General features: G+C 38.9%; 3 protein-coding genes across 4 annotated transcripts; 2 read left to right on the top strand and 1 right to left on the bottom strand.

Moving 5' to 3' along the window:
* The first annotated feature begins 498 nt into the window (after positions 1 to 498).
* LOC110750481 (F-box/RNI-like superfamily protein) lies at positions 499 to 4,937 on the top strand. Of its 2 annotated transcripts, XM_088247597.1 has the most exons (9): positions 499 to 924; positions 1,019 to 1,264; positions 1,558 to 1,705; positions 1,796 to 1,964; positions 2,337 to 2,522; positions 3,053 to 3,245; positions 3,622 to 3,698; positions 3,949 to 4,099; positions 4,312 to 4,937. In XM_088247597.1, exons 1-9 carry the CDS (start codon positions 655 to 657, stop codon positions 4,606 to 4,608), a joined length of 1,737 nt encoding a protein of 578 aa, XP_088103723.1. In that variant the 5' UTR covers positions 499 to 654; the 3' UTR covers positions 4,609 to 4,937. The 2 variants fall into 2 exon arrangements, with proteins under 2 accessions (XP_088103723.1, XP_021806518.1); XM_021950826.2 differs by having other exon boundaries at positions 500 to 924; positions 1,558 to 1,964.
* Positions 4,938 to 9,840: 4,903 nt separating this feature from the next.
* On the top strand, positions 9,841 to 14,514 carry LOC110750468 (clathrin adaptor complexes medium subunit family protein). The gene is made up of 8 exons (XM_088246905.1): positions 9,841 to 10,062; positions 10,420 to 10,566; positions 10,924 to 11,235; positions 11,653 to 11,945; positions 12,081 to 12,964; positions 13,326 to 13,382; positions 13,694 to 13,741; positions 14,073 to 14,514. Exons 1-8 carry the CDS (start codon positions 9,995 to 9,997, stop codon positions 14,142 to 14,144), a joined length of 1,881 nt encoding a protein of 626 aa, XP_088103031.1. The 5' UTR covers positions 9,841 to 9,994; the 3' UTR covers positions 14,145 to 14,514.
* A 304-nt stretch (positions 14,515 to 14,818) lies between these two features.
* On the bottom strand, positions 14,819 to 15,961 carry GATL4 (galacturonosyltransferase-like 4). The gene has a single exon (XM_021950812.2). It carries the CDS (start codon positions 15,896 to 15,898, stop codon positions 14,846 to 14,848), a length of 1,053 nt encoding a protein of 350 aa, XP_021806504.1. The 5' UTR covers positions 15,899 to 15,961; the 3' UTR covers positions 14,819 to 14,845.
* Between the last annotated feature and the right edge of the window lie 3,919 nt (positions 15,962 to 19,880).

The raw sequence follows: 19,880 nt of genomic DNA, 5'->3' as shown, positions 1-19,880 counted from the left end.
TTTGGAAACACGATCACTTGTGTGCCCCTTAAATAATGCTGGAAATCACTCATGTCATGTAGATAAAATAATACTAGAATGATTAAACCAGGCCTTACAAGCCATACTTAAACCACCATCGAGTGATTAAAATTCTAAAATACATGCTTAAATTCTTCTTCGAGTATAATATATATTCATATTAGCATATCGTAACATTTTCATTATCGAGTCAAGAAATTACCAATCCAAACTCACTAACCTCTTATTAGATCAAATTATGTTATCATGTCATGTTCAAAATGGCCATTCCTAAAAATTGTGATTGCCATAATTATCGATCCGACAACAAATGAAAACCCGACCCGTTTTATACTCGTACTAAAATGTGGAAAGATCAACATGGCAATCAAAGCATGTTTTAGACAGAGGTTAAAGAAGGAAAGTAAAAAAATGGACCAAACGACTACGCGACAACTAGGGGCATTTATGACAAACGACTACGCAATTTAACCGCCGACTCCACCGCTAACCTGAGAAAACAGAAGAAAAGAAACGCCCGAGAAACGCAAAGACAAACGCCTTCCTTCGTTCATTTCTTCCTTCGATCCCCAAACCTTGTCTTCTCTCTAGCTCGAGCTTCCTCAGAGCCTCAGAAATCTCAACTTCTCTGCGATGCGAGGCCATGATCGGATCAACACGTTTATTCCCGACGAGCTCATCCTCGAGATGTTCCGGCGGCTAGACTCCAAGCCCAGCCGCGACGCCTGCTCGCTCGTCTGCAAGCGGTGGCTCGCACTCGAGCGGCTCAGCCGCACCACTCTCCGCATCTGCGCCACCGGTAGCCCTAACCTCGTTGTCGACCTCCTCGCCGGCCGCTTTCGCAACGTCCGTACCGTTCACATTGACGAGCGGTTGAACATTTCACTTCCTTGTCAGCCCCCTGTAATCAATCAATCCCTAAATTCAATGCAAATCGAATAATTCTAATTCATTGAAGCAAACACGGTCTTAATGTTTTTGTGTTTTGTGTTTCAAGGGGAGGAGGAGAGGGACTGATATTGCTGGGGTTTCGTCGGTGAAGCTGCATTGTGCCAGCGAGAAAAATGGGTCCCCTGATCCTGGGTCTGATTCATGTAGTTTATCGGATGCTGGGTTGACTGCTATTGGTGAAGGCTTTCCGAAGCTCGAAAAGTTGAGCTTAATCTGGTGCTCTAATGTTTCCAGTCTCGGATTGATATCGCTCGCGGGAAAGTGTAGATTGTTGAAATCATTGGATTTGCAGGTGAGCTTTTGGTTAATTAGGCTTTAATCTCTTCTGGTTATTGCTCTATATTGCCTACGAATTACCATTTTTGTAGAGTCTATTCTAATGCTCAGCAATGTGCATTGTAGATTGGGACTTTTGTTCTCATTTTCGGTGCAATGTTTTTGGTACCGTTTTGCTGCTTGCACTCTTGCTTTTGTTAAAGGAGGGGTCTTTTTCATTAAGTGAATCACATTGAAATTTGGTAGTTGATATACATGTCAAGTCCGCTGCATAACTCACCTGCTAACCTTAATTTTCTTTTTCTAAAGGGTTGCTATGTTGGAGATCAGGGCCTAGCTGCCGTGGGACAGTCTTGCAAGCAGCTTGAAGATTTGAATTTGCGGTTTTGCGAGGGATTGACTGACGTATGTTTGGTTGAATTAGCGCATGGTGTTGGGAAGTCATTGAAGTCTCTTGGTATCGCTGCTTGTGCAAAGATAACTGATACTGCAATGGAAGCAGTGGGGTCGCACTGCAAATCTCTCAAGAACTTGTCTTTGGATGCAGAGTTCATACACAACAAAGGGGTGGTTGCTGTGGCCCAAGGATGTCCCGCTTTGAAATCTATGAAGCTACAATGTATTAATGTCACAGATGAAGCTTTGTCAGCTGTGGGAACTTCTTGTCCGTCGCTGGAGGTGTTGGCTCTGTATAGCTTCCAGAGATTTACTGATAAGTTAGTACTCGTTACTCCTCATATTGATGTTTCACTTATTATTTAGTGTAATGGAATTACTTTTCATACTTAACGAACCTGTTATTTTTATCCCTAGTAGTTTCTTTTTGAGTTCTTTCCAATACGAAGCTTCTTTTTGGAATGAATACTGAATACCTGCTCAAGTTTCAGCATTTGTTTCTCTACTGTATCACATTGAATGCACCCAAATCCATGGCATAACTTGTGTAAACTTCAGATTGTGCATGTAGACATTATTTTCCAAGATTACTGAGAACAATATGAAGTTTTGCTCTTGTCTGTTTCATTTCATTAATTCCGCTGTCAAAGTTAAATAACCCTCTCTTTGTTTTCATGTCTGGTACATTTCAGAGGTTTAAGTGCTATTGGGAATGGATGCAAGAAGTTAAAAAATCTTATTCTTAGTGACTGCTACTTCCTGGGTGTCAATGCTTTGGAATCAATTGCAACTGGCTGCAAGGAACTTACACATCTTGAAGTGAATGGGTGCCACAATATTGGAACAATGGGCCTAGAATCCATTGGCAAATCTTGCCCGTATGTTGCTCTCTCAGCTTAACTTAAATTGGTAATTTAGCTGGTAAATGTGTGGATGCATTGAGTGGAGGCCATGTTTGAGTTATAGATGTTGCTAAACTGTTGAAGAATTCCATTAAGCTACATGCTTTCACTAGTTTTCTTTGAATGTGTTATATGGATAAAATTGGCATGAATGTTTAGCAGTGAGTTTCTACTGTCGGTGGAAAATTATGTACATTCAGAAGTTGTATCCTTGGAAATTTTACATTTAGCTCAGTAGTGGGAGTTGATGATTGTGTTCTTCAATACACCGAGCTAAACAGTTGTTTCACTGTTTTCTGAGTATGATGTCATGGCATATGTTCCAGTAGTTAAGGAGTTGCATAGACTCCATCATATGTTTCTTGCATATTTTCTTAGGTTCTAACGTTTTGCTTCATCTGAAATTGCATAGCTATGGTTTTTTTTGGGGTCAATATAATCGGTCGTTTTAAGTATCCATTTGTGCATCGATGGTAAGTTAATCTGAACATTTTGAAAATGTACAGGCGTCTTACTGAGTTAGCACTGTTATACTGCCAAAGGATAGGCAACTTTGCACTCAGTGAGGTTGGACGGGGCTGTCAGTTCTTGCAAGCTCTGCACTTGGTAGATTGCTCAAGTATTGGAGATGAGGCCATTTGCAGTATAGCTAAAGGCTGCAGAAATTTGAAGAAACTTCACATTCGTCGATGTTATGAGGTTCTCTCTTCTCTCTCTCTCTCTCTCTCTCTCTCTCTCTCTCTCTCTCTCTCTCTCTCTCTCTCTCAGGAGGTTCCCAGTTATTTTTGCAAAAATTTCATGTTATTCAACATTTCCTTGGTTAATTTTAATTGGTTAAAATATTCTTCTTGGACTCTAGATGCAGAACAATTTTTCAGGTTGCCGGAATAAGAGAATGTTAGATTGTAGAATCATATTCCCTTTTCTGAAATGTAATATGTTACTGGGAAATGTATTCTTTCATGTTGAAAATATTCTTTTGTTATATATGTTCTGTAAAAAATTCCTTATTTTTAGAGTCATTTACTTATTTGGATTTATTGATCACAGTGTATATCTGTTGCCTTTGGTGTAGATTGGGAACACAGGAATTGTAGCAGTTGGAGAGAATTGTAGGTCTCTCACAGACCTTAGCCTCCGGTTTTGTGATAGGTAAAGTTTCTTCACATCTTGTGTATGTTTCTCTTAAGTTTTCTTTTAACACAATATTTCTGTATTTCTTTTTCTAAGTCAGATCCTTAATTTTTCTGTCTGCTCAGTTCAGAATTTGCTGTTTCAAACATTCATTTAACGTCTTTTTTTTAATGTTTGTTGTTTGGAATCTACAACCTATATTACTTCATGATGTCTATAACATTGTATATCATTTTGCACATCTCCTAACCTTACCTTTTACTACTAGAGTGGGGGATGAGGCCCTTATTGCTGTTGCTCAGTGTAGCTCGCTACAATATCTGAATGTCAGTGGATGCCACCAAATTGGTGATGCTGGATTGATAGCCATTGCAAGAGGGTGCCCACAACTTAGTTACCTAGACGTCAGTGTTCTCCAGGTGTGTTCTCTCTCCCTCTCTCCTCTCTTCCTTCTACCCCCCCACCCATTCTTCCCAACAAACACATGCATCTTCTTATATTATCTTTTTGGCATGTATAATTGATGCAAACGCAATACCTTTGTGGACTATACACGTGCTCCACATGTATTAATATCTTTGGCTCGTTCGACAATCCTTCTTTCAACCTAACATAATTTTCTTTTGAAAAGAATTTGGGGGATATGGCAATGGCTGAAGTGGGAGAAGGCTGTCCAAACCTGAAGGACATTGTGCTGTCTCATTGCCGTCAAATAACAGATGTTGGTATAAACCATCTGGTTAAACATTGCACAATTCTTGCATCCTGCCACATGGTGTATTGCCCGGGTATAACTTCTTCTGGAGTAGCCACTGTGGTTTCAAGTTGCCCCAACATAAAGAAGGTCCTGGTCGAGAAGTGTAAGGTTAGCTCGAGGACCAAACGGAGGGCGGCCTCTGTTATATCCTATCTTTGCATGGACCTGTAAACTCCACTTGTATTTATGCACATCCTTTGCGCTTACTGAATTCAGAACATGAACATCAAAATACCGAAGAGCCAAATCTGGAGCCAAATCCTCACCTCTCTCAAGTTACAAGGGAGTTATCTGCACATGCCTGATGTTTTTTTTTTTTTGGGCGTTTTGTTTTTAAAACATTTTGCCTGTGTTTTTTGGGGGGCAACTTCTTTTTTTAATATTGTAATAAATGTTTGTAATGTTTATTTTTGGGTCAAAATTTTTGTAATGATTTTGAGTGTTATTAGTGGTTGTCAGTTTACATGAATGAAATATATGTATGAAACTTTTTTTTCCAAGACTCGAATTTTTCACATGAGCCTCTGTATTCGAATTTTTTCCACCAATGTTATTTGAGCCAAAAAGTTATTGGGCAATCATCTTCACTCATTATTTTTGTGTTTTTATAACCATATGTTAGAGCAACTCCAGCGGTAAGCCCAGACAGAGGCTGGGGGGAAAAAAAAACCCAATTCCAGCAAGGAGCCCAAGCCTGGGCTGGGAGTGGGACCCACGAAGACGGGCTGGCCCGAAGGCCAGTTTCGCCCGAGGGCTGATGACGTCAGCTCGACGTCAGTGCAAGCTCCAGCCTGTAGAAGACAGGTGTCAAGGCCTTGGCGCTCCGATCTGCTTCTCCTCCTCCAATCCAACGGCTGGCATTTTTTTGGCAATAAAATTATGAAAAAAAAATTGAAATTTTTTTTTAAAAATACCAAAATATTCTGAGTAAATGTCTTTCAAGACCTTATTTTCATTTCAACATTTAAGTAAATGTCTTTGTCCTTTTACTTTTATTTATTTTTATATTACTCTATTTACTTAAGTTTACAATGTAAATAAGGAAGTACCCCTCATTTGGATTCAAATAAAAATACTAGAAAATCAAATTCCCACGAAATCAAAAATATGAAAAATCGGTTTTAGTGCAAAATACGATTTAGGCAAAAAATGATGGCTCATTAAGTCAATATATATTTCATACTAAAATCCCATAAAATCAAGTTTTCTTATTTGATGTGTAAGGAACAAAAGCCACCAAAAATTATCTTGAGAAAATGATTATTCCGAAAAATTATTTTTCATACTTAGTCAATATTGCACCTCCGCTAAAAAATTTCTGGGTCCGCCAATGCACGTAGGAACCCGAAAATCTTATCCAAATTAATTATTAAGGTAAAAAAATTTGTGAAAAAAAACAAAAAAATGAATAGTAATTGCCCTTTGCCATGACAACATGTGGAAACACACAATACTATTTGCAAGGGCAACCACTATTTACATGAATAGTGGCTGCCCCAGCCCCCCCCGGCGCCATGGCAAGGGGCAAATGGGTGGAGTTGCTCTTATAAGGACCTAACTTGGGGGTTGACAACCTTTTAGAACAACAACAAAAAATTTGGAATTTGGAAGTCGTAGTAGGAACTGAGAGAGAGTATTAAAAACGAAGGATAGTTTTATTGAAGGCTAAAAAAGAGAGAGCAACGAGAGTTTAGGTCAACTTATTTCTGACTTCGGGGTCCTTCCAGACTAAAAAAGTTAGGTTTTTAATTGTAGAGGTCCCTGAACTTTACCACGAATTGCAATTGGGTCCCCAAACTTTTTTTCAAGGCAATTAGGTCATCCAACTCTCTCATCCGTTTCAATTGAGTCCTTCCGTCAATTTGGCCATTAATTTGAGGGCTAAAATCGTCAATCTCAATTAAAATATTTTAAATTTTAAAAATGAAAAAAGTGCAAAAAAATAATAAATAAATAAATAAACTTAAAAATAAAAGGCCAAACTGTAGCAATGGTCCCTAGACTAAGACCAAACTTTACTTTTCATCCCTCATATTGCTAAATTGTTACATTGGTACTTTAATTATGCCTCCACTTTCATAAATCGTCATTTCCGTCATCTCAGTCAACTTTTCCATTAAAACTGAGGGCATATTTGTCTTTTCATCCACTCTTCTTTCCCATTCTTTTCTCAGTTCTCAAAGAACATAAATTGAGAATTTTTCCTTCGAAAATCTCATGGTTCCATATATCTGTGCTTGTTAATTTTCTCAAATCTCAACTGGGTTTTTCACAGTCTCTGTAACCCAAAAAATATTTAGTTGTAAATATGGGGAAGAGAAGAGTGTTCTTGTTTTTGTTGTTGGTTTTATGGCTGGCTATGTCCGCAGGGACTTAGGGCCAGGACACCAAGACGCCAAGGGGCCAGGGACTTTGCTGGAACTTGGCTGCTCAATAGACCTTCAAAGATGCCCAGCACAATTCGAACATCACAAAGTGCACAAGACCTTACAACCCCACTTGGACTGTTCGAATTTTCTTCCTCTTCTTCTTGTGCTTGTGGGTTTGTGGTGTTATGGGTTTTGGGTCATTTGGGACTTGGTGTCTTCTGCGTCTCGCGGGGGCACAGAGAGGGGGGGGGGAGAGATGAGATTTATTTTTTAAATTTTTTGTGAAAATACATTTTTGCCTTGCCAAATAGGACTTGTCCATGCCACGTCATCATTTTTAACGGAAAAGTTGACTGAGATGACGGAAAGAATGATTTCTGAAAATGAAGGCATAATTAAAGTACCATCGTAATAATTTAGCAATATGAGGGACGAAAAGTAAAGTTTGGTCTTAGCCAAAATAAAAATAGAAATCCAAATCTCTCTATCTCCCTCTTTCGCTCTCTCTCAGGTCTTCCTCTCTGTCTCTTCCTCTCTCCTGCAACCAACTCCCCCTCCTCCTTATCCCACCCCTTCAAAACCCAGATCCCAACCCAACCTGCAACCCACCCCCCAACTCCTGCAACACCACCCCCAAGATCCAAAGTGTTTGATTTTATTTTATTTTTTCAATTTTTGAATTTGCAAAGAGAGAGAGAGAGAGAGAGAGAGAGAGAGAGAGAGAGAGAGAGAGAGAGAGAGAGAGAGAGAGAGGATATGGATGGGATTTGCAGAGAAAGACAGAGATAGGATCTAGATGGGTCTCAAGTGAGGTTGGGTGGATCTCGGGTGGGGACGAGGGTGGTTGTATGGTGGTGTTGGGCTTGAGGGTTTCTGAATTTTGGGGTTTTGCCTCCGATGGCTTAATCCTTCCTAAAAGTCGAATTGTGGTCGTTGAGTTTTGCGGTTTTGTGGGGTTTTGCCTCTGATGGTTTCACTCTCATAACCAGGATCGTTGAGTTGGGGGTTTCTGAGTTCTGGGCTTGGTGAAGAAGGCTCTGAAGATGGAGGTGAGGTCGTTGGGGTCGATGATGGATGAAGAAGGTGGAGTTGGGGTCAATGAAGGATGAAGAACTCGAAAGGAGGCTTTTACCCCCTCATTTTGACTGTCAAATTGATAGAGTTGGACGGTAGGACCCAATTGAAACTATTTGTCGAGTTAATAGATGTAATTGTCTCAAAAAAAAAAAGTTTGGGGACCCAATTGCAACTCGAGGCAAAGTTCAGGGACGTCTACAGTTAAAAACCCAAAAAGTTATATGTTACTATCTCTATCTCTATCTCTATCTATGGAGAAGAGTCAATCTAGTTGCACAAGTATTCATGCAGAATGGTTTTAGTAGAATATATAGGCTAAAAGTCACTTTTGGTCCATGTAGATGTAGTTTGGCACTTCAATCATTTTTGATCTTGTAGTTTCAATTCCGTCAATTTTGACCATGTAGTTTTGTATTTGTAGCAATTCAAGGACAAGTTAGTATTCTCGTCAACTTCTTTGATGGTGCAAGGGCAATTTCATCAACCCAAAATCCCTAAGCATCAAAGCTTGTTTGAAACTCTCCCCATTTCATATTAGGGCTTGAAATTGACCATTTGAGTTTAGGGTTCTTCAAAAATTGGGATTAGTGGTTGAATTTCAAGCCCTAATATGAAATGGGGTGTGTTTCAGACTACCTTTTATGCTCAAGAGTTTTGGGTTGACAACATTGCCCCTTGCACTGTCAAAGAAATTGAAAAGAATACTATTTTGTCTTTCAATTGCTACAAATACAAAACTACAATGGCAAAATTGATGAAATTGAAACTAGAGGGTCAAAAGTGGTTGAAATGACAAACTATAGGGACCAAAAGTGACTTTTGGCGTAATATATACCCAGACAAGCAACACACGGCATAATTATATCTTACAATAAACTATCTATTCCTCCAAAATTTGAAACTACATTTTTTTAGTTACATCAATAAGGGAGAGGGGGCACACACTCTCAAGGATTCAAAAGTGAGTCATGAGGGGAGGGGGAGCACCTCAACCACTGAAGTAAACCCAAGGACCCCATAATTTGAAACTACTAATATTCCTATTAACGAAGATATCAAGAGATACGGAGGAGCATCACTAGCACGACAACAATTATTCAATGACATCCATTTGCACCTATTATACTAGTCCAATTTCATGAAGATCTATTCTCATATTTTAGCAAGAAGACTTGATGAAACACATAATTTCAAGTTGAGCACAATAAGAGAAGAGACTTTTGAAGTATTGTATAATCAATTAGTAGATCATTTGGAAGCACAAGATGATGACATCTCATACTTGAATAATATAACATAAGAAGAGATTCACAATATCCAGAACATGATGGAAGCATTTCATAAAAAAGAATCTCTCATCTCCCAACAACATATGCAACCATAATAAAAGCAGTAGCAGCATCACCGGTCCATGTGAAGGGATCATCTAAGCAATCATAAAGTAGCAGCTTCAGTTTACTTGAAGAGATCATCTACATAGTACCAAACTTTGTAGAAGAAAGTAGGACCATGTTTGGCACCATACGAAAAATCTACCTTCGCACCATTTCAAAATTAAAAGCAGACTTCCAAGGCAATCTAGAAAAATGAATGAGGACAAAGGACCCACTATTGTAGTGATTTGGAGTAATTGCTTTCATAGGCAAGGTCTTGGGTTCGATTCTTAGCATCCGTGTAGTGTTTGTGAGTTTAGTATATTATTGCCCATTTCAAAAGAAAAGGTCCTATAAAAAAAAAGGGGCATTATCGTCCAACCACTACAAAGTACCTCCTTTATTAGGAGAGAAACTCTCATGCAACTGTGATAGCAAGTGCTATCCCCAGCCAACAACACAATGACACATATCACTTTTTCATCTGTCATTGTGTTATTTTCCGGGATAGCAATGTTACAAGAAAGTGTTTTTTTTCCTAATTACATCCTTTTTGGGGTGGGGGGTGTCGTCCTCCTTGAAAAATACGTATTTCATAATATTATCTTCCTTGAAACGACGCCGTTGTCAACGAATTCCAAAACGGAGCGTCGAAGATCTTTCACCATTTCCAGAACCTGCAGAGCTGTGTCTCTCTATCTCTCTCAGTTCTCGATTAGTCAGTTGCTGAGCGAAGCCATGACCGGAGGTTGTAGCATCAGAGCCATCTGGATCCTCAACCGTCTCGACGCCGTCGTTTTCTCCAGGTCTCCTATACTCCTGTCATTATATCTTGCACAACCACAAACTTAGCTAATCTTAGATACAAATTTTCTGCCTCAATTTCCAAAATCCAATCGAATTAGCACCCAAGCTATTGATTCTTTTGAAATCCAAGACTCTGACGGGTTTCTGAGGAAAACCCAGCAACAAAAAGTTGTTTATTTTATTAACTTGATTGAGTTAAAGCCAACCACTTGGATGAGGATCTGTTTCTGCATTGGTGTGCAAAAGCTAAGATTGGAAACTGGACTCTCTGGTTGGTTGGGTTTCTTGGCAGCCAAACAGGGATTTATGAAATCTGCGTCTTACTGATTTTGTTTTTATTCTTAATTCCTACTCAGGAGGTTTCCGGTGGTAGAGAAGCGGTGGAGGGGAACTTGCAAGAGCGAAAACGAGACCTCTACCGAGGGTGATCTTAATTACAGAGTGTTTACTTCACTTCCTAGTGATTCAGAGTTAGCTGCTGCATTTGTAGATAGAAAGAGAAGGTCAGTTGAAAATCGAAAACCATTTGTGCTTTGTTCCTTGTTTCTCTTGTTTTGTTTTCCTAGGCTGTAGCTATACGAATCATGTGAGAATGTGTTTACAAATATTATACAGCTATGAGGGCGGTGCGTTTGAATTGTAAGAAAATGTGCTAATACTGCTTCATTGATTTAAATATGTTAATTTTATGAGTTACATGTAGTATGTAGCTTTTCTCTGTGCTCTCACTCTCACTCTCGTGCTTGTTGGGTTTTATGTGTTTCTTGCATTATGTATTACAAGTGATTTTTGTTGGTTATGGTAACTTTACTGCGTTTCTGATTCTCCAATGTTACTAACCCTTTCTTTAATGTGTTTAGGGAGGGGTCTCTTCGCGGGTTTGGGGTACGTGTGAGTCAGTCAGCTGAGGGCTCGGATTCTTGGCTTGATGATCCTATTACACGTCATATAATAGGAATTTATATAAACAAAGAAGAGGACGGTGATAGTAATGTGCTATGGCCTTTAATCTTGCACACAAAGGGCCATTATGTCATCCTTATATTTCCGTTGGTGGAGCCCAGGCATCTGAAGGCGTATGTGACATTATGTAATAGATCTGATTGTGGCAATGCTGTTGGAGTGGAGGACAGTATATCTTCCATTCTGCTTGATCTTCCGTCCATCACAGGGTATGGTAAGTTACTTGCAATGTTGTTTAGGAAGAATATCATACTTAGAAGTGTTAGTTGTTTTCTCATTCTCCTCAACATCAAACTGATTTCGGAATCAACTTGTAAATTGACCTATGAGCAGTGCCTGTGAATTAAACCTATGGGGCACATTAAATTTTTTAGAATGCGTAATGAGATTAGTGTGTCCCAGATGTATGTGTAAATTAAAAACCTTCTTATACACATTTCTTGTTCTTGCCTTCAATTAATGGATGCAAGTGATTCCATTTTTTCTGTCTTTCACTACATGTCTTTCCTCCATTATATCAGAAGGGAGCTGGGCTTGCATGTTTTTATAAACTGACTTCTACTTGTAATTGGCATGTATGACTTTCTCCAAAGACATTAAGCAGTTCTTTTTCTTTTTCCCCCTAGTGCATTTATGGTGGCACATGCGATTGGTGACATAATAACTGGCGATGTGGGGGAACCTGAGGTGGTTGTAAGTCCATCTCCATCTGTGGGTGGGCTGTTAGATTCACTAACTGGCAGTATAGGGATATCAAGCATCTCCTCGAGGGCGAAACCTGTAGCTGCACCAGTTGCGTCCTCAACCCCTTCCAGTGGTGCTGTGACAGGAACTGTTACATCAGATGCTCACAAGACTGGTTCTAGGACTTTAGATAAAGATTCACTTCGAACTTTCATAAGTAGTTCAATGCCCTTTGGTTGGTACTTTTTATTATGGTATTTCTCATCTCAGATTTCTTTACTATCGTTATCACTAGTGGCAATTTGGTGGATTACCTTGCATTTAGTTGTCTCTGGTTTGTGTCTTATGTGCTTGTTGATCGTACATATAGGAACACCGTTGGATTTGAGCTTCCCCAATATTATTTCCATTAAGGTTAATGGCTTTTCACAATCAGATCTTCCTCCGGCAGACCTCAAGCAACCAGCATGGAAACCTTACCTATACAGAGGAAGGCAGAGAATGCTATTCTCAGTTCATGAGACTGTCCACGCTGCTATGTATGACCGAGACGAGATTCCAGATAGTATATCAATTTCTGGTCAAATCAATTGTCGAGCAGAATTAGAAGGATTGCCTGATGTGTCCTTCCCCTTGAAAGATCACATTGAAGTTTTATCATTTCATCCTTGTGCTCAAGTTCCAGAAAAAGGTATTGATAAGCAAGCTGTGATGTTTTCACCACCATTAGGCAATTTTGTTCTAATGCGTTACGAAGCAGTCTGTGATCTTGGACCTCCCATAAAGGGATTTTACCAATTGTCGATGGTCTCTGAAGATAAAGGTGATTTCTTATTCAAACTGCGGCTAATGGATGGTTACAAATCTCCTCTCACTATGGAGTTTTGTACTGTGACTATGCCTTTTCCGACGAGAAGGGTTGTATCTTTTGATGGCACTCCATCGGTTGGAATAGTTTCCACTACAGACCATTCTGTGGAATGGAAGATTGTAATGGGTGGGAGGGGACTCACCAAAAGTATTGAGGCAACCTTCTCTGGGAAAGTTCAGTTTGCACCATGGAAACCTAAAAAATTACCTCCTTCTAGTTCGGCCTTTGGAAGCATAGCTGATGAAGATAGCGATATTGAGACCGATGGGAACAATAATAGTATGGTAAATATAGATGAGTTCCTAATGGAGAAAATGAGTAAGGATCTTCAGCCAGCTGATTTGGAGGAGCCATTTTGCTGGCATGCATACAATTATGCCAAGGTATTTGCTTCCTTTTTGTTTTTCTCATATTTAGTTGGAGTTCGTGCAACCGAGAATGATGTCTTATAAAAAAAAGTCTGTTGGCAATTGGAAATGTTGTTTCCATTCTAGTGGTTCAATGTTGGGAAAGGAATTAGATTTGGTTCCCATTTTGTTATTATACTCTTGCTCTTGTCTATCTTAATGAATTGCATACTAAAAAAGGTAACGAAACTACAAAATATGTCTAGCATAATTTTTTTTCTTTTGACCTTTTTCCGAGCCAGTCAAGCACATAATTTGTTTAAATGGAATTTTGTACTTGTTTAGACATTTATTGAGGAGCTAACAGAGCCAGGCATTTTCCGACTCATGTTTGCAGGTGTCTTTCAAGATTGTTGGGGCTTCCTTGTCTGGAATATCAATTGATCCAAAATCGGTAAGTTTTGCTTCCTTAATTCTCCTCTCATGGTCTAGTTCATTACAGCAACCCAGAAATAGGTAACAATAGGAGTTTTTTTTGTTGTATTTAGGTGCTATATATACTTCTTTCGGTTTCCCATTATGAAATTAAGATGTCCTCTTTTTACCACGTCGATACATGCTCTCTAGTTTCCATCAGAACTATCCACTTTTCCAAATCTCAGCATGCACAAATCTGACCATCACTTCTGTTTTCCTGTTGACACATTGAAACTGCATAGCATTTGCTTGTTTGCTGGCTCTCTTAATTGTTTGTGCTACATGCAGGTAAGCATTTATCCAGCTGTCAAAGCACCAGTGGAGTTATCAACTCAGGTAGGTTTTTCTTCAGACTTCTCTATTTTCAAGCTCTACTTTCTATGTTGCAAAAAATGTTGGCATTGTAGAGGCACTGACATGAATGCTGTAGTAGCAGTTAATTTTGCGTCTTTCTTGCATGACTTTTGGGTATCATGTATAAACTTGCATAAATATCATCATGGCAGTGCTACAAATAATTTTCAAATCTTCATTAATTAGTTCGACCAGAGTTATTTTCAAAGGCTATAAGAGAAATTCTTCTCGGTTTCTCTTTTCTTTTGATACTATTAATTATTTATATGTGAAATTTGAGTATGTACTTGTCGGTCTTTCACTTGGTAAACAGGTTACTTCTGGGGATTATATTTTGTGGAATACATTGGGTAGGTGCCCATCTGCTGCTGCAACGAAAGTATAGCGGATTGATATTGATGGCAACTCGGGAATTTAAAATGTAAATTCAGGGTCAACGACGTGTTCTTTGTCTAATCGACTACACCCTGATCTTGACTAAACCTGTTCTTTGTGTTTTAAAGTCCAATGCTTGTGGTGGGACAATTTTTTTCAACTTTCGGTCGTCCTGTTTCAGCAGTATTCCAAGTCCGAGTGTAGTGGGACCGACACTTCGTTCGTAGATAGGGTAGGTGTTTGAAAGATGGAAGGTCAAGTTTATGGTGTGATTCGTATGGAACGGCTTTCAGACATTGAAGTTTCTGAAGAGATCATTCATGTAACTCATAGTTTTCTTGTTTCTGTTAATTACTTAATTACCATTGGTTTGCAAGTCATTCCTTTAAATTTGGTCCCCGAACCACTACAATTTACAGGTTTGTAACCAATAAAAGAAGACTTTTAATGAACATTTACAAATTGGATGGTCTAATCTTGGCAACAACATTCTAACCTAGAGTAGTCAAAAAAATTCTACCATCCAGGTCCCCAGCTTCACTACCGGAGCCAGCCGACGATAGTAACACTGAAGGCGCAAAGAACCCAAGATCCAATCGGATTCTGCCTCCTCAGAGAACATGCCAACCAAGGCATGTGTTATGTGCATAGTTGAATCTGCATTTTATCTCCTGACTTGCATGTTCTCTCTTCACAGTTCACTCTCCTCTTCTATTCTTCCAGGGAGTGTCTAGAAGAATGGTAGAGATCGTACGGTGCCCATAGGTGATCGACAGTGCATGGCTTCCTGGAGTCCAACCTCAACCATGGCTTACCCTTCCCACTCCAATGCAGAAGACTAATGGGACCTGGGTGGAGGCTCCTACACTTTCCTTCAAAGTTGTCACCACCTAGTCCATGTTGGTTCCACCTGTGATCCACAGCCTTGATGTTTCCAGCCAAAACCAGCAAAAATGGCGGCAAAGACCCCAAATTGTATAGCCTCTTTCTCTTTTGCAATGCCATCCACTCCTCAACTTTCTGTGTGTACCCTCCTTTCCTCCATTTATCCACATCCACCACCATCACTCCTGTGTTGAAATAACATGGGTTTCTTCCCTGAAACGTCTTTGGCAAATCCGGGTCAGACCAAAACATATTGGTGAAATACTGTGTGAAATTTGCCTGGCAATATTCTGGTGCAGCCACCACCTTGTCTTCCATGTCCACACTCCATAGCTTGGCAATGTCGTCCACCACAACGAGGTCTGAATCCAAGTAAATAACTCGTCCCATGTCGGGTGGAAGGATGTTAGCTAGATAAATTCTTGCATAATTCATAGGCTGATCCAATGCTTGTCTTATAGACTTTGATATCTTCCCACGAACCCGGTTTGAATCAAAGGCATAAGTCTTGAAGTTCAAATAAGGGAATGTAGACTTTATACTTGAAAAGAATTCTGGTGCAATATGCGCTGAGAGAAAGTGGAAGTAGAGATTTTCAGGGCATGTTGAGTGTTGCAACAAGGAGAAGACAGCAGCCATGGTGCCCCGGATGTAATTGGCATCCAAGGTCATGGCCACGTGGATACCATCTGCGTTCTCGGAGCCACATTGCTCCCCGTTTTGAAAGGAGGGGGCTTCACGGAAGACGGGAAGGTCAGGGGAGCGACGGTGAATGATGCCCAGGCGAATGCCGAAGGTGGTGGTGAGGGGGTGGAGGAGGAGGATGGACAGGAGGCCGAGGAGTATAGGGAGAGGGGTTGAAGTACTCCACGAGGCCATCCTGTCACGGGGTTTGGTATTAATTTTTCGGGATTCTTTGAAGGCTTCTAAGGGCAAAGGCAGGAGAGGCCATTGACATTAGAAATGCGGGTTATGCATGGGAGAGAGGTAGGGACGTTAGGTAGGTAGAGAGAGAGAGAGATAGCATAAATTGTGAGGAAGAGAAAAAAGGTCGGAAAATCTTAGACTAAGGAAGACTTGAGAGTTTTTGGTGAAGCCAAAAAAAGACTAAAAGAACAAGGGAAAGATTTATTGCCCTTTGTTTCTCCGAGTATTTTGGGTTGCTGAAAAATTCAAAAAGAGATTTTTTGTTTAAAGATATATTTTTTTGTTGCCTTTTATTTTGTTTTTAGTTTTTAGTTTTTTTCCTAACTGTGTTCTTGCCATGCTGCTCTATACCAAAGTTAAAAATAAAATTATATATATATATATATATATATATTTATTAACTTGTATAAATTCCTCTCTACTTCCTTGACAGTTCTTTGTTTCATTTCCAAAAAGATTTTGGAAATACCCCTTTTAAGACAGTTTAGGCCCACGTATTGATTTGTCTCGTAATGAAACACTAATGTCAAAGTGGATAAAACTTTTGTTTCAAAAAACAGAAGATAAAACTTGGCTTTCTCTTACCCAATTTGGTAGAATTCTATAAGGCCCTTAGATGAGATCTTATCTCTTTAATGTTAGTTCAAATTAACCAATTTGATCTAACGATTAAAATATAGGGCCTCATCTTACAATAGAATTCCCACCAATTTGGGTAAGAGAAAGCAAAGCTTTATATTATTATTTTTGGTTAGTTTGATTCAATGGTTGAGAGATATGTCATCATCTAAGGCCCTCATTATAGAATCACTCTACCAATTGAATGGTTTTGTAATGCAACGAAATTCTATAGTGAGGGTGCTATATATGGACCCCTCATGTGGATCTTGATATTAGTCATATGATCATTTCATTAAATTTAAGTGAAGTTACTATTTAGATTAATCATTTAATTAACATGAAGATCCACATCTATGATCCATATATGACACCCTCACCTTAGAACGACTCATGTGCAACAAGTTGGAATGAGGCATGTCATGGCTGAATTTTGTGGTGGGTGATCAACGAGTGTTGGGCCCACTGATATAATGGGCTTAATAGGCCAAGGGCCCCATTACAAAGACCTTGTTACTTTTTACAGACAAGTTTTACCCCAAACCTAACAGTAACTTTGAAGGGTCAATTCAGCCATGATAAGTAATTTGATTTTGATTTCAATTTCTTTCTTTATCTTATTCCAATTCAAAAAGACCTAATACTTTTGCATGCTAGTTGAGCTGAATATAAGTTATAATTAGTAGAATATTTAAAAATAAAATATTTTAATCTAGCATGCAGGAGTGTCTAAGATCTGACAAATTATATTGGTACGAATCCTAAGTTGTCTGTGATTAATTAATATATTATTAACGTTAAGAACTTGAGATTGAGATCCTGCTGCTGCTGATATACATTGTATTATTCATATCACGTTAGGCACATAATCAATTCACTTATAACATATTAACATTATAATGATTATGTGTTACATTCCCTTTTTCTTAATCTTATTTTCAATCCATGCAGACCAGCTTATAAGATTTTATTTATTTATTTTAAAAATACTATTGGTTTTCTTTTTTTCTTCATCCAATGAAATGAAGCAATCGACGCAAACAAATAGCAAGAAAATTGCAAAGGACTCATTAGTGTAATGGTTTAAAGCAATTGTTTCCTGTTTCCTTAGGAAAGGTTTTGGGTTCGAGCTCTAGCATTCGTCTATTTTGTGTGAGTGTAGTATATTATCGTTCCTCTCAATAGGAAATGTTCTCTAGAAAAGAAAAAAAAAGCAAGAAAAATTAATTAAGCAATTGTTTGGCATGAGATGCTTCACAGCACAATATCTTTTCGAAGTATGCAAGAGGTAATCATAGGTGATACAGTCCAATTAGGATCTTGTTTACTGCTTTAAACATGTATTAAAACAAAGGATTAACAGTTCCAAGATGTCGGCATTTTTATCTTTTGGTCCACCATTGCCAAAAGCCTAAGAACACTTTTCATTCTCACTCATTGGAAAAGTGAGAGAAATTAAAAAAAGAGAAGAGAGAATAGAAGCATCTTCTAGATTTGTCTTTGTGAAATCCAAAAACCCAAAATAGGGTTTGAGTGAGTCAGAATGTAGAAAGTAGGTTGGCTTAACAAAAAGAAAAAAAAAACTTATTAATAATTATTATATAACTTTTGGAGAGGACAGAGGGTTTGGAGCAGAGGGAACATGATGGCCTCCATGCTTACATATCCATGCCTGAAGTGCCTCTCTCCCTCTCTCTCTCTCTCTCTCTCTCTCTCTCTCTCTCTCTCTCTGAGACAAAAACTCATATTACCAATGGCTTCATTCAAAAAAGAGGCATGGGAAATGGAGTCACTCAATTACATGAATCTCTCTTGAAACTCCCCACTTCTCCTTCTCTCACGGGTCCACTACTGCCAAAATTTACTGAACTGGATTTCATTGACTCACTACGAGTTGGTCCAATCTGAACCGGACTGCACAATCTTAGATAGATCCGGTTGTATATAATTATGCGTCTATTTCTCTTATTTTGTGATGAGAGAAATAGGCTGATGCGATAAAAGTTACTATATACTAAAACACACTTAAAGTAGTTTGAGACAATATTCATGTACTGTGAACTCCCGCCGCATATTCGGTGCCCCAAACCAATCCTGGGCTTTTTTTCAACGCAATCAAAATAGGATTACTAGTTAAGAGTTGGCAAAATGGATAAGAACTTGTGAATCTACTGTGCAAAATGGACAAAAATTACACTACTGCGGATTATGTACTTGAGGCCTTTAGGTAGGGAAAGTAAGCGAATGAGGCAGCAGAGAGGCGAGGCAAGAGAAAGAAAACAAGTCACAAAGTCACACAGCAAAATGATGCTTGCGTGGAGCAATTGAGAGAGATTCGAACTGTGATGTGAGGGCTTTGTGGACAAAAAACAAAGCACGAGTGGAATGATGTGGCGTGTATAGAGGATTAAGATCTCTCTCTCTCTCTCTCTCTCTCTCTCTCTCTCTCTCAAGCTTCGAGATAGATTTTGCATTTTGGTTTGGCAGGGCTCGAGGACTTGGAAACTGTGTCTTCTGGTGTGTGTGACAGAGTGGAAGAGTTGAAGAGTAAAATTATTGTTATTATTTGGTTTGGTCACTTGGGTTGGGTGAGGGGAGGGCTTTGTTTTTGTGAAAATGTGGGGGCAGTTTGTGACTTGGAAGATTATGGCCACTTAAAAGCTTCCCAACATGCCTTGTTTGCTTCAGAATCTTTAGCACCTACTAGGATGTATCATGTCATTCTTCGGTGGGAGCCATCACCCTTCCACTATATTAGGATGCATCACAATTAATTTTCTCTTAATTAAAGTGTTTTAACAATATTGTTATAATCCAATTTTAATGATATTAAACACCCCCAAAAAGATTCAACGGGTCCATAGCTCAATGGTAAGAGCATTTATCTAAACATCAGTAGTCTCATGTTCGAACTCTTAATAGCATATCCCCTCCTCTTCCAAACTTTTTTAAAATAAAAAAAAGACCCCTTAAAAAAGAACAAGTGGGTAAATTTTATTATTTTTTCATTTTGTGACTTCTTACTTGATTATGGGTCACCTAGGATAAACCCTTGAAATTGCCTAAGGTAGCTAGATAGAGGCTTAAATGTAGTTAACTAGTAAAACTCTTGCTAATATTAAAAGAAACACAGTTAGGCATGTCCACCACTTGAGAATTTGATTGGCCTTTTGAGGCTCTAATCATCAAGGTTCTTCTAACATGTGGTTGACTTGTTATTTGCAAACTTGGTTTAAGCTAATACTTTTGCACAATTCTCAATGCACAATGGGTGAATTATTGAAAGTTAAGATTAGTTTAATAGGTAAAGAAGTAA

Source organism: Prunus avium, chromosome 1 (assembly GCF_965620075.1).
Source record: "Prunus avium chromosome 1, drPruAviu1.hap1.1, whole genome shotgun sequence".
Classification (NCBI taxonomy): Eukaryota; Viridiplantae; Streptophyta; class Magnoliopsida; order Rosales; family Rosaceae; genus Prunus; species Prunus avium.
The sequence above is the reverse complement of the archived record's forward strand: the minus strand, read 5'-3'. Positions and strand labels throughout refer to the sequence as shown.